General features: G+C 37.4%; 1 protein-coding gene across 1 annotated transcript in view; it reads right to left on the bottom strand.

Moving 5' to 3' along the window:
* The window catches only part of CDC14A (cell division cycle 14A), a 195,085-nt gene that overhangs the window by 61,670 nt on the left and 121,135 nt on the right, over positions 1–12,280 (bottom strand). The window contains exon 8 of the mRNA XM_007936102.2: positions 5,431–5,518. Coding sequence (XP_007934293.1) covers positions 5,431–5,518 — 88 coding nt within the window. The remainder of the gene's footprint in view (positions 1–5,430; positions 5,519–12,280) is intronic.

Genomic DNA, 12,280 nt, shown 5'->3' with positions numbered 1-12,280 from the left:
ATCCTGCCGTTATGGCATCTGACCACTAGATGGGGCGCTGGTGTCAGTAAAGTGCATGCAGACTGAAGGTGCTTGAGAGTTGAGGTGATCCAGATGAGAAAATTTCAGAGAAGCGATTTTAACAGTTCATCTCATTCCCATCCCTCATTTTAAAGCTGAGGAAACTGAAGAACTGCAGAATCAAATAACTATTCCACCCAGACATTACTAAAGGTAAAAAAAAAAAAACTGCAAAATAGGCAGATAAATTTGGGGAAAAATGTGTTTATTAGGCACACAAATTACAACAATGTAATCAAAATATCTGCTATCTAATAAGCACCTGGACTCCCTGATATACATCTCCCTGATAAATGAAATGTATTGTTTAACAGAAAACCAATAGGGCTCTTCTCTTCCCCAGGCTCCTACAATGTAAATCAAGAGTACTGAAAGAAATGCCTAGTTGCTCTCTTTTGACACAAACACACACTTTAAGACTCTTCTAATGCATTCTGCCCAGGTCTCAAGATTTTAGTGCTTACTTTTTTTGCTGCATCCTAGCAACTGCTATTTGACTGTTAATTCCTTTAAAGTCTCAGCTTGTCTACTAATACACCCCTAAAACAATTTCCAGGGCTCCTCAGGAAACACTGGGTTTCTCAATTTGGAGGCAAGAAAGAAAAAAAAAAAAAAAAGGTACCAAGATTTCACTATAATTAGATCAAATTCATAAATTCTACCATGAAGTTACTTTTTAATGTTCAAAACTAACTTTGTTATATCCTTTTACAAAAAAAAATATGGAACTTCTATCGGCAATCAGATCTTAAAATGGAGACTTTTAAACATTTTATCAGTCTTGGATGCAAATGTTATGTGATAAAGCCCAGGCAAAAATTAGGTAAATGGCACTTACAGGCCTTATTTAGTCCATGTGAGTGGGCATGCTATTTGCACAGAAAAAGAGATAAAGATATACAGACCATTATCTTACAAGTTGCTATGTCTTTTTTAAAAATATTATTTTGCTGTGTTTGGGGTGAAAGAAAGTTTACACAGTAAGTTAGGTTCCCATTTGACAATTTCCACACAAATTGTTTAGTGACATTAGTTACATTTCTTCACAAAGTGTCAACAGTCTCTTTAATTGTATTCTGGTTGCTCTATTTTTAGTACTCCAGTTTCCCTGCCCCGCCCCCTTTACTTCTCATGTTTGCTTTAAAATGCTGACCTTTTGATCTCATACAGATGGGTTTTTTGGCCCCCCCCCCCAGTAGAACACTGTTCTTACAGGTAATATTCTTTATTTTGTGTGTCACTGTGCTACTTCACTAAAACGTTTAAAGAGTGTTTCAAGGCAATAGTCTTAGGCAGTCCTCCAATCTCAACTGGTCCAGTTAGTCTGGCCTTTTTTCAAGAATTTGTGTTTGATTCTGTTTTGCTCCCATTCTCTCTGGGATCATCTATTGTGATCCTGCTCAAAAGAGTCTGTAGTGGCTGGGCACCATCTAATTCTTCTGGTCTCAGGGGAGATGTGATCGTAGCTAGTATAGGCTATCAGACTATAGTCTGTATAGTCTTGTTTCTTCCATGAGATTTTCATTGCCTTCTTACTCTTTTTCCTCCTGACAAGTAGAGACCAACAGTTCTATCTTAGATGGCCACTCTACAGCTCCTAATTAACTAGCACATAGAACATGAACTATGTGAACTACATTATGCCAAGTGACTGAGCTACCCATGAGACTATTGTCCTAAGGTTTTAAACCTAGAAAACCAGTATCAGAAGGTGTTTTATTATGTCTGAGGAGTATCTGTAGTTGTGTCTTCAATGAATGTATGGGCCTACACACTTACCTATATGTATATGTACATACACAGATACTTGTATCTATTCCCACATATGTATACACTTGTACCTACCCATATGCCTGTATGTCTATACTCATCCATATGTGATCATAGAGTCATTTCTGGTCTTTGTTGGAGTTGTTGGCCTCTTAACTATGTCAAATCCTTTACAACAGGCATTCTTTTCTCTGGAGTGCTTCTTACCAACATAATTTACTTTGGTCATGCTGTGACACAATATTCATTGCCACTTCTTCTTTAAAAAGTGGTAATTTCTTGATTGTATAATTGTAGGTGATTTCTATTCTTTACCTGTATTGCTTAAAATGTTTACAATAATGGGTAGTTCTTTTGTTAAGAAAATAAAAATTAATAATAATAATAATAATAATAATAATACACTGAACTTGGAATCACAACTGGTATTTGAATCCATATTCTCCCATTTACTGGCTACATGAACCTGGGCAAATCAGGTAACTCCTCTAAGTCTCCATTTTCTCTTCCATAAAATCACCACCACCTACTACTCTGGAGGCTGGTTCTGTTCATTAAATAGATGATGTGTGTACAAGAGCTTAGCACCACTGCTGGTATATAAGCAAATGGCGGATATAATTTTTCCTCATATTTCAAAGTGGAAGCAAAATAAATTTTTTTCAAGATTTTGACAATTAAGAATTATTGCACAAGCTATGTACATACTTTACCTGGTGATTCTACTTCTAATAATTTATCTTAAAGAAGAAACTAAACCAAAAAAAAAAAACCAAACTCACTGCCATCGGGTTGATCCCAACTCACAGTGACCCCTCCTTGGGTTTCCAAGGCAGTATCTCTGCAGATGTAGACTGCCCAACCTTCCTCCCAAGAAGTCACTGGTGGATTTGAACTGCCAGCCTTTTGGTTAGCAGTCAAATGCCTTAGGTACCATACTACCAGAGCTCCCAAAAGAAGAAACTAGAGGTACAAAAAGGTCTGTGAATGTGTATACCAATCACAGCAATTTTAAAAAAGTGATAAACTATAAACAACTTAGATCTCATTTAAAAATAAATTAACTAATCATGGTATAGTCATACAGTGGGATAATATACAATGCAATTATGGAAAATGATAATGTAGAACTATATACTTCCTGTCAGGGAAAGAAATCTGTTATGTTAAGTAAAAAAAAGCTGGCTATAAAACAGTAATTATATCCTGATTCCATTTTTGTAAAAAAAATATGTAAGTGTGTGTGTATGTCTGTGTATGTATATTCAGGTAGAATTACAGGGCATTTTACATTCTTTTCACTAGTTCACCTGTGTTTTCTTCTTTATTAAAAATGAGGGGTTTGGGGTTTGTTTTTTTTTTTACACATTATACATTAGAAATTAGTTTTAAAATTTACTTCTCTCATCTTCTAAGAAACTTTTGTAAAACACATGAATTCCAAATGGCAAAATTTCTTCTGCTTCACCCAAAAAATAAAGTCATTACTGAAACAAAACACCTACTAAGATTTTCTGGGCCTAAATCAGGTAATTTTGTGCAAAAGGCCAAAAGTAAGTTTAATCAATCCTGTTGCTGCTATACCAACTGTCAGAAAGCAGTAACCTCAGGCATTCATCATGTTATTCTTAACAACTCAACATAACAGAGGTTAATTAATCAATGTCCAGAGAAAAAAAGATTCATTAGCAAATTCATGAAGGGGAAGGTCGAATTCTGGCTTCACTATAAAGGCCCATTTGTTAGCTTAACTCTCTAGACTCAGATTACTCGTCCACAGAGGAAAGCCATGATTCAAGCAGACTTGCCTACTAGAAATGTCCTAGGCATGAAATGATAAGCATGGTTTTGGAAACTCAAACAAACAAATTATTAAATCTACATTCATGACTGACAATATATAAAGAAACTAAGTTTTAGAAGAAATGATGATGAAAGAAGAATCAATCTAGACTACGGGTTTCAAATATGTTCCCTCTGAGGACTGGTGTTACACCTCTATGACCAAACAAAGGGCAAAAAAATGAGCTATTATGTTCATAGATCTTTTTTTTTTTTTTTTTATGTACTTCTTCAATAAATTATTTGTCTTCTAGCCTTATTGGCACAAGCACTGGCTGCAACCTGAAAGGTTAGTGGTTTGAACCCACAACCACTAGGGGACAAGGATGTGACAGGCTCCTTCGGTAAAGATTACAGTTCTGGAAACCCTAAGGGGCAGTTCTACTCTTGAGTCGGAAAGGATTTAGGGAATGTTAGCAAGCGGAAAAAAAAAAAAAGAGTAGAAAATAAACATTAATGGGAAAAATTACTGAACTGACCATATTTCATTTAAAAGGTTTATGTTTTATTGTGATTTTATTATTTTTTCCTGAATGTGTATGCCCAAAGCTCTACATGTACTATAAATAACCATATAATTGCTACAAGCTAGGAAACTGTTCCTAGTTGTGATTTAATTAATACATCAGTATAGAGCAATGGTTAGGAGCCTACCTCTGGTTTGGAGAACCAGTTCTGCCTATTATATGTATCTTTGGGCAAATTCCATAACTTCTAATAAGCCTGAAGTTCCTCCAATGTAAAACAGAGATAATAGTAAATGCACATCAGTTATGTGGGCATTGAGATTGATAACTACCAGAAGGTTGGGCAATCTACTTCTGTAGAGACACTACCTTGGAAAACCCAAGGAGGGGTAGCTATGAGTCAGATTCAACTCGACGGCAGCAAGTTTGTTTGTTTTGTTATTAATAAATAACTGTGATTAATAACTAACATGTAGTATTCAATAAATGACACCTATTGTCATCGTTAGGAACTCTGGTGATGTAGTGCCTAATGCATGTGACTGCTAACCAGAAGGCTGGCAGTTCAAACCCACCAGCAACTCCTGGAAGAAAGACTGGGCAATCTACTTCTGTAGAGATACTGCCTCAGAAACCCAAGGAGGGGCTGCTATGAGTCGGATTCGAGTTGACAGCAGTGAATTTGTTTTTTTTCCTTGGATTGTCATCATCATCGTTATTATTCAACATAGTGTCCCCAAAGAATACTCTGATGTGTAGTACTCTATTGCCAAAATAATCTGAAAAACACTAATAGAATACAGCAACCTGCTTATTGATTAGTTTGGTTCTCAGATTATTCTTTGATAATTAGACATACTAATTAAGACAACCTGAAAATGTTCTAGTTTGAAACAGTGATTATAGCTCCACCTACTGGAACCATGATATTTAACATACTAATTAAACCAAATCAACCCAAACTCACTGCCACTGAGTCGATTCCAACTCATAGTGACCCCCATTGGGTAGCCCAGTCTGTAAATCTTTACAGAAGCAGATTGCCTCATCTTTCTTCCACAGAGCAGCTGGTGGGTTGGAACCACTGACCTTTTGGTTAGCAGTCAAATGCCTTAACCACTATACCACCAGCGCTTCTTAACGTACTAATTACTACTGTTCAATTTTTTAATTACAAATAGATATTCTTTGAAGAATATTACCAGAGGAAAGGGTTATCTGAGGAAATTAAGAATATTCAAGAAGATGAATCAAAATAAATTTTCAGATGGTAAAATAAAGAAAAACCTACCATTTTCAATTTTGCTTTTAGGATGTGGTCCACTAAATGCTAAAAATTTTCCTGGAACAATCCAGTTGAAGTCACCATTTTCAACTCGCTGGCAGAATTTTGTGAGAAAAGAAAAAAAAAATTTATAATTTTTATACAATTTATGAAAATTACAAATAAAACTGCTTTTCACTCTATTAGGCCTAGACTAACTAGACAAACATTAAGACAAAATAAAATAAAAATACATCCGATTCTCAAAATGCTATTTATTAACTCGTTTCACTTCAAAAATACTTTATCTAGACAATATAGAAGTTTAGAGAAATTCATTTAAAGTGGAGATACTTTGCTTAAGATAATTTTGTCTCTTGGCTACTCTACAATGAAATGAAATGAAAACAAACATTTTTTGTCCCTACAATAAATAAAGGAGGCATCAGAGAAAACAAGAGATACAAGCACTTTCCAAGAACACAATGAACATACTTTAAGCCCTGAAAAATTTCTAAATATAAGGGCCATGATGAATAATGACCTCCAAATTTTTTTTCATATATAGGTAGGTGAATGTCTATTGTCAGTGCTGATTCTCAGATGTGGAAAATGACAGAAGAAGGGGTAAAGAACCAAAACCAAAACAAACCCACTGTCACTGAGCCAATTCTGACTCATACCAACCACGCAGGACAGAGGAAAACTATCCCATAGAGCTTCCAAGACTGTAAATCTTTTCGGAAGCAGACTGCCTCCTCATCTTTCTTCTCCTGCAGAGCAGCTGGTGGATTCAAACATGGCTGAACTTTTGGTTAGCATCCAAATGCTTCAAGCACTGCACCACCAGAGCTCCTGGGGTGAGCAACAGAGGTTTATTAAACCCTGAACTAGAACATAATTAGAGTCAACCAAGGGCTACTGAAGGGGTTTGCGAACCGGCAGAGGCCAGGCAAGTGATGCAAATAAGAGTAGCTTCCTCACCATGACCCAATTAGGAAGCCTGAAGGAAAGTTAACCCAGCCTTCCAATTGGATTTTTGTGTGAAATCTTCCTGTTTTTCAAATTCTGTTGACTATTTTAAAAGTGTTTACACACTATGATGCCAAATAAAACAGAGCTGTGGGCTGATTTTGAGCCCCAGCTATCAGCCTCTATACATTCTAAAAACAAAACACAAAAACCTACCGCCATCGAGTCAATTCCAACCCATAGAGACCCCCACTGGGTTTCCAAGGCAGTAATCTACTTTACAGAAGTAGATTGCCCAGTCTTCCTTCCATGGTGGGTTTGAACCGCCAACCTTCTGATTAGCAGTCAAATGCCTTAGGCAATGCGCACCAGAGCTCCTTATGCACACTAAGGGATCCTTCAAAAAGATGTGCAGACCAAGGGAAAGGCAAAGATCCCTCCCATCTCCATTTTCTTTTACCCCTATGCTCAGAACCATGGAACACTGAGCCAGGGTTAAAATTAGACATGACTTTTCATGTAATTGGGGGCCATTTGTGTAATGCATCTCAAAATGCATAGATCATCTCCTCCTTCATGTCTTCTTTAGCCCTCCCTGCCAAGCACAGCTGCAATTCTCCAAGCATCTCACAGGTATCTCCCCAGGCAGGGAAAGAACACTACCCTCTTCACTGGGCTACTGTTGTTGTTGTTGTTGTTATGTGCCGTCGAGTCGGACCTGACTCATAGCGACCCCTCCTTGGGTTTCCAAGGCAGTATCACTACAGAAGTAGATTGCCCCATCTTCCTTCTGAGGAGTGGCTGGTGGGTTTGAACCGCCAGCCTTCTGGTTAGCAGTCAAGTGCCTTAGGCACTATATTACCAGAGCTCCCTCACTGTGCTACAGCTACTCATATAATAGACCATCTCGTCCACTACACAGCAAGGACTTCAATGGTAAACATCTTAACCATACAGAGTTTGCACTCTACTGTAACAGCTTGGTAAATATTTGTTAAATAAATGAAGGCAATGCTATAAAGGAAATCTGAAACCTCCACTTTACTTATCAGAATTTTCATGAAAATCAAAACTTGACTTACAAATTTTTAAATGCAGAAGTGTCTTTCCAATTACACAAAGTTATACATGAAACTTTACATGACATCTTATGAATGTCTGAATTGCATTAATCTAGTTGCTATAAACATAATTATCCCCATAATGCCCTAGAGAAAGTCTTAAAGACACTCTGAGAATAGTATTATGACTACCCATGCTAAATTAAATCTCCAGTGGAGCTATTTATAATTTGAATAAAAATTTTATACACAGTATTTTATTTCTTTTTTAAAATAGAGCACTCTCAAATTAATGGTCCACAAGTAATTACTGAACACAAAACATTAATAAATTCTTCTATTTTTAAAACTCAATTGTAAAAGTATGCCCTACTGATCAAAAGGCTAAAACCAGTTCTTTATGGACAGGAAAAGAAAACAACTTTCTATGTTCACTATTTCTGTATCCCTGACTAATCAGTCGGTCTAGATAATATATTGTGCCAAGTCTATTTGTTTGGATTATTTGGTTAAATAGTAACCTTTTATAATCAATCATATGGAGACAGGCAATGGACTCACTAAGATACTTCACTCATAGACCAAAAGACTGCTGACAAATCTGCCTACTGAAAAAGATAAATATTACATAATAACAACTATATTCAGCGGCTTGAATGAAATTGAAGGAGTAAACAAAGAGATTTAGATCCCAGCTCCAATTCTGCAAAAAAAAATTTAATGAAAAAGTTATAGCTTTTAACTGACCTACTTTGTAAGTTACTTTGGTAAGCTTCTAAAATTAATTATCTGCACCTTCTTTCATGGTGAATTATACAAATGTCCATATTTTTCAGTAATAAAATATTTAAGATCACACAAATTGATTTTTCTAATTAGTTAGATACATACACACACACTTCAAAGAAATCTAGATTAGACAGGAGCTTGTACTTTCCAACCCTACCACATTCTGTAAAGAAAACAAGTAAGGATGAGGCAAGAGTACAATTTAATAACCTCTTCCAGTCAAAAGCCAATTAGTACACACCTATTATTATGTAGGGGAGCTCCGGTGGCATAGTGTCTAAGGCATTTGACTGCTAACCAGAAGGCTAGTGGTTCAAACCCACCAGCCACTCCTGGGAAGGAAGATTAGGCAATCAGTGTCCATAGTGACACTGCCTCAGAAACCTGAGGGGTCACTATGAGTCAGATCTGGACTCAACAGCAGTGAGTTTTTATTATTACGTAGAGGAACCCTGATGGCACAATGGTTAAGAGTTCAACTGCTAATCAAAAAGTCAGTAGTTTGAACCTACTAGCCATACCACCGGAGAAAGATGAGATAATATGCTTCTGTAAAGATTTACAGCCTTGGAAACTCTATAGGGCAGTTCTACTCTGTCCTATGGGGTCATATGAGGTGGAATCGACTCAATGGCAGTGGTTTTGGTTTTAGTTTTGGTTTTTGTGCGCTTAAGGACTTCAAAGGCAAGTGGGAGTAACTAGTAATAGCAGCATATACGTAAGTTATCTATGCCAGGTATCATTCTATGACATACTTTTATTCATTTAGTCTTCTTAGCAACCCTAGGAGGTAGGTAGTACTCTTACCATCTCCATTTTATCTATTGAAAGAAAAAGTTGCATTAAACTGAGAAGGGCCATAACAGAAGTGCATAAGAGGTATAATGGTGGCACTGAGAAAACTATTTTAAAAGTCAAAAAGGTAGAATTATAATGTCTTTTTTTATTCATTAAAAAAGTATCTTTTATATTTCCCTAACTTCTAAAACAATAACAGTGTTTGCATTATAGTTGTACACATAAACGCAACTATGCTTTCATGACTGGCATTTCATGAGCTTAAAGTAAATACTTGAATTATTTGGCTTAAATTAAGTTGCCATGCTATTTAGCTTTAAATAATAAGCAAACTCTAGATCAATAAATTAGATTTTGTTTTGAAGGTGAGTATGGCAGAAGAAAGGAAAAGGGTGTCCCATGTGGGTGACTGCTTCCCCTCTGGTAGCAACATCTGCAGTGGGGAGACAATGGTGTTAGAAACCTTCAGAAGGCTGCTTTACCAGTCCAGACCAGTGAATGCCTCAGCAGATTCAATGGCAGGGAGCAAGAATCCAGTCCATCTTTGGAGATGTTATTCTAGCACTCAGGAAAAGAAGGCTTGGGGGGGGGTCAAAACAAATACATGGTTGTTGAAACTTGGAAACTGGTGCCTATAATCAGAAACCATAAGGCCCTAGAAAACAGTAGCATTTCAGGGTAAGCAGAGAAAGGACTTGTAAGACAGACTGATAAAGACTGGCCAGAAGTATAAAGAGGAGAAATGAAAGAGATAGAACCTTGGGCTTTAGGCAAGAAAAGCGAATTTGCAAAATTAGGGCATGGACCATCTGTCAGTTTGTCCTACTGTGGTGGTTTTCATGTTGCTGTGATGCTAGAAGCTATGCTACTGGTACTTCGAATACCACCAGGGTCACCCATGGTTGACAAGTTTCAGCCGGTATTCCAGACTAAGACAGACTAGGAAGAAAGGCCTGGTGATCTACCTCCAAAAACTAGCCGATAAGAACTCTACGGATCACAACAACGCACTGTCCAATTGCCAGGGATCATGAAGATGGCACACTGGATCAGGCTACATTTCGTTCTGTTAGACACAGGGTTGCCACGAGTCAAAGGCAACTAACAATAACAGAGTAAAATGCTATAGACAGATCAGGCTGGAAGAAGACTAAGCACAGTCATTTGGTTTTGCTAACTCTTGTTAGCAAGAACAGTTTAATAGAATAGTGAAAGCAGAGCCAGGCCGGAATCAGCTGACTTACTGAGTGAAAACAGAGGGAGGGATATGCTCTCTTAAGAAGTTTGAAGGTAACAAGAGACTCCGCAAAAAAGCTACTGGAACTAGTTGAGAGATTTAGCATAGTGGCAGGATATAAGTTCAACATACAAAAGTCAGTTGGATTCCTCTACACTAGCAAAAAGAGACTGCTGAAAAGGAAATAAGGAAATCAATACCATTTATAATAGCTACCAAAAAAATAAAATACTGGGGAATAAATCTCACTAGGGACACAAAAGACCTGTACAAAGAAAACTACAAAACTACAAGAAACTATAAGATATCTACATAAATGGAAGAACATACCATGCACGTGGATAGGAAGACTGAACATTGTGAAAATGTCAATACTACCCAAAGCAATCTAAAACAAAAGAAGACATTCAGAAGTAAAAGAAGGGACAGTGATTGGACAATAATTAAAGAGGAAGAAACTAATCATGGGAAATGTCTTAGGACACTGTAGACTTCAAAATGTTTTATAGACTTAACCAGAATCTTTAAGCCAGCAATGGGTGTAGTTTAATAGTAAACGTGGATGGCCGGGTCCCTCTGCTGGAGCAGCTGCAGTGGCCAGGAAGGAATTTTGCCTCCTCTAACTTACAGCCATTGAGTGGTATAATCAACATTATCAGATACTCCAGGGGAATGTTTCTAATAGTTCTTCCAAGAGTCAAATCACCATGGGAGGCACTCCTCCACAGTTGTTCCATGTGGTGAGGACATGTCCACATACTTACCTTCTGGAACTTACTTGACCTCAGTCTTTTGGCAGGAATTCACAATAGCAGTGGCAATAATTCACATTTTTTCAGACCAAAACTGATGAAACAAGCACAGGCCAAGTAGCTTCCAGATTACATTCTAGTTTGCTATACCAATTCTCATCCAAAGCAAAGCTTTAAAGCATTGTACTTTCAGGTGTTTAGCAAGACCAAGTCCCGGTGTTGACCTATGTTAACACACTGAGAAATGGGAGACTTAATAAACCTTACTGATTCTCAAGGTATATGCTGCAGGGCAACTTCAGCAGTCAACACCCTCTGGTCATGCTGACAACTATTAACTTCAATAAAGGATTACAGTGTCAACCTGGAGAAAGTCCCTGTTCACTTAATAAACTAAATGGATGTTACATGCAACTCTGGCCCAAGATTACTACAATATCTAGCAATCTAGCAATCCATGTTGCAAATAAACTGGCTTAAAAAGGGGAGGAAGAGACAATAAACTGTCATTCTTGCAGCACAGATTGGTTTGTAATGGAAAAAAAAAAAAAAAGTAGTTCTCATTATTCCAAGAAGTTGTTGTCTTGGTCACTTCCATTGAAAAGTAGTTCCTTTTAATAGATTACGTAAATATCTTGAAATGCTCTATGACCCTGTTTTCAATATTCGCATACTCATTTATTCATTAGTTGCCTATCCTACAAACATTTAATGACTGCTCACTATTAGTGTACTGTGCTACTTGGTTGCATATTCATACAAAGATGAATAAGACATAGTTCCTACCCTCAAGTATCCACAGGGTGAAGGAAAGATACCAAAAACCAAAACCAAACTCACTGCCATCAAGTCAGATCCAACTCATAGCAACCCCTCCCTGGGTTTCCAAGGTGGTATCACTACGAAAGTAGACTGCCAAACCTTCCTTCTGAGGAGTGGCTGGTGGGTTTGAAGCAGTCAAATGCTTTAAGCACTATGCCACCAGAGCTGCTAAAGAGAAGACGCCGATGTATAAATAGAGGATTGTGCAACACTGCATGAGAAGAGCTTCCATGGGGCTAAGCATGGCTTAATAGTCACCCATGTAAATACAGTGGGTAGGGGTAGGCAGAGCATGTCCAAAGAGCAAAAAGCTAGAAGAAGCACTGCCTTCTGGAAAGGTACAGGGATTTAGGTATGAGGAGAGAGAAGAAAAGAAACAGACTGGAGTGCAAGGAAAAGTCCACATCCAGAATGGCCTTTTAAATCATGCTAAAAAAAAAAAAAAA

Source organism: Orycteropus afer, unplaced genomic scaffold, assembly GCF_000298275.1.
Source record: "Orycteropus afer afer isolate SDZICR_OR568_19922 unplaced genomic scaffold, OryAfe1.0 scaffold00033, whole genome shotgun sequence".
NCBI lineage: Eukaryota > Metazoa > Chordata > Mammalia > Tubulidentata > Orycteropodidae > Orycteropus > Orycteropus afer.
The sequence above is the reverse complement of the archived record's forward strand: the minus strand, read 5'-3'. Positions and strand labels throughout refer to the sequence as shown.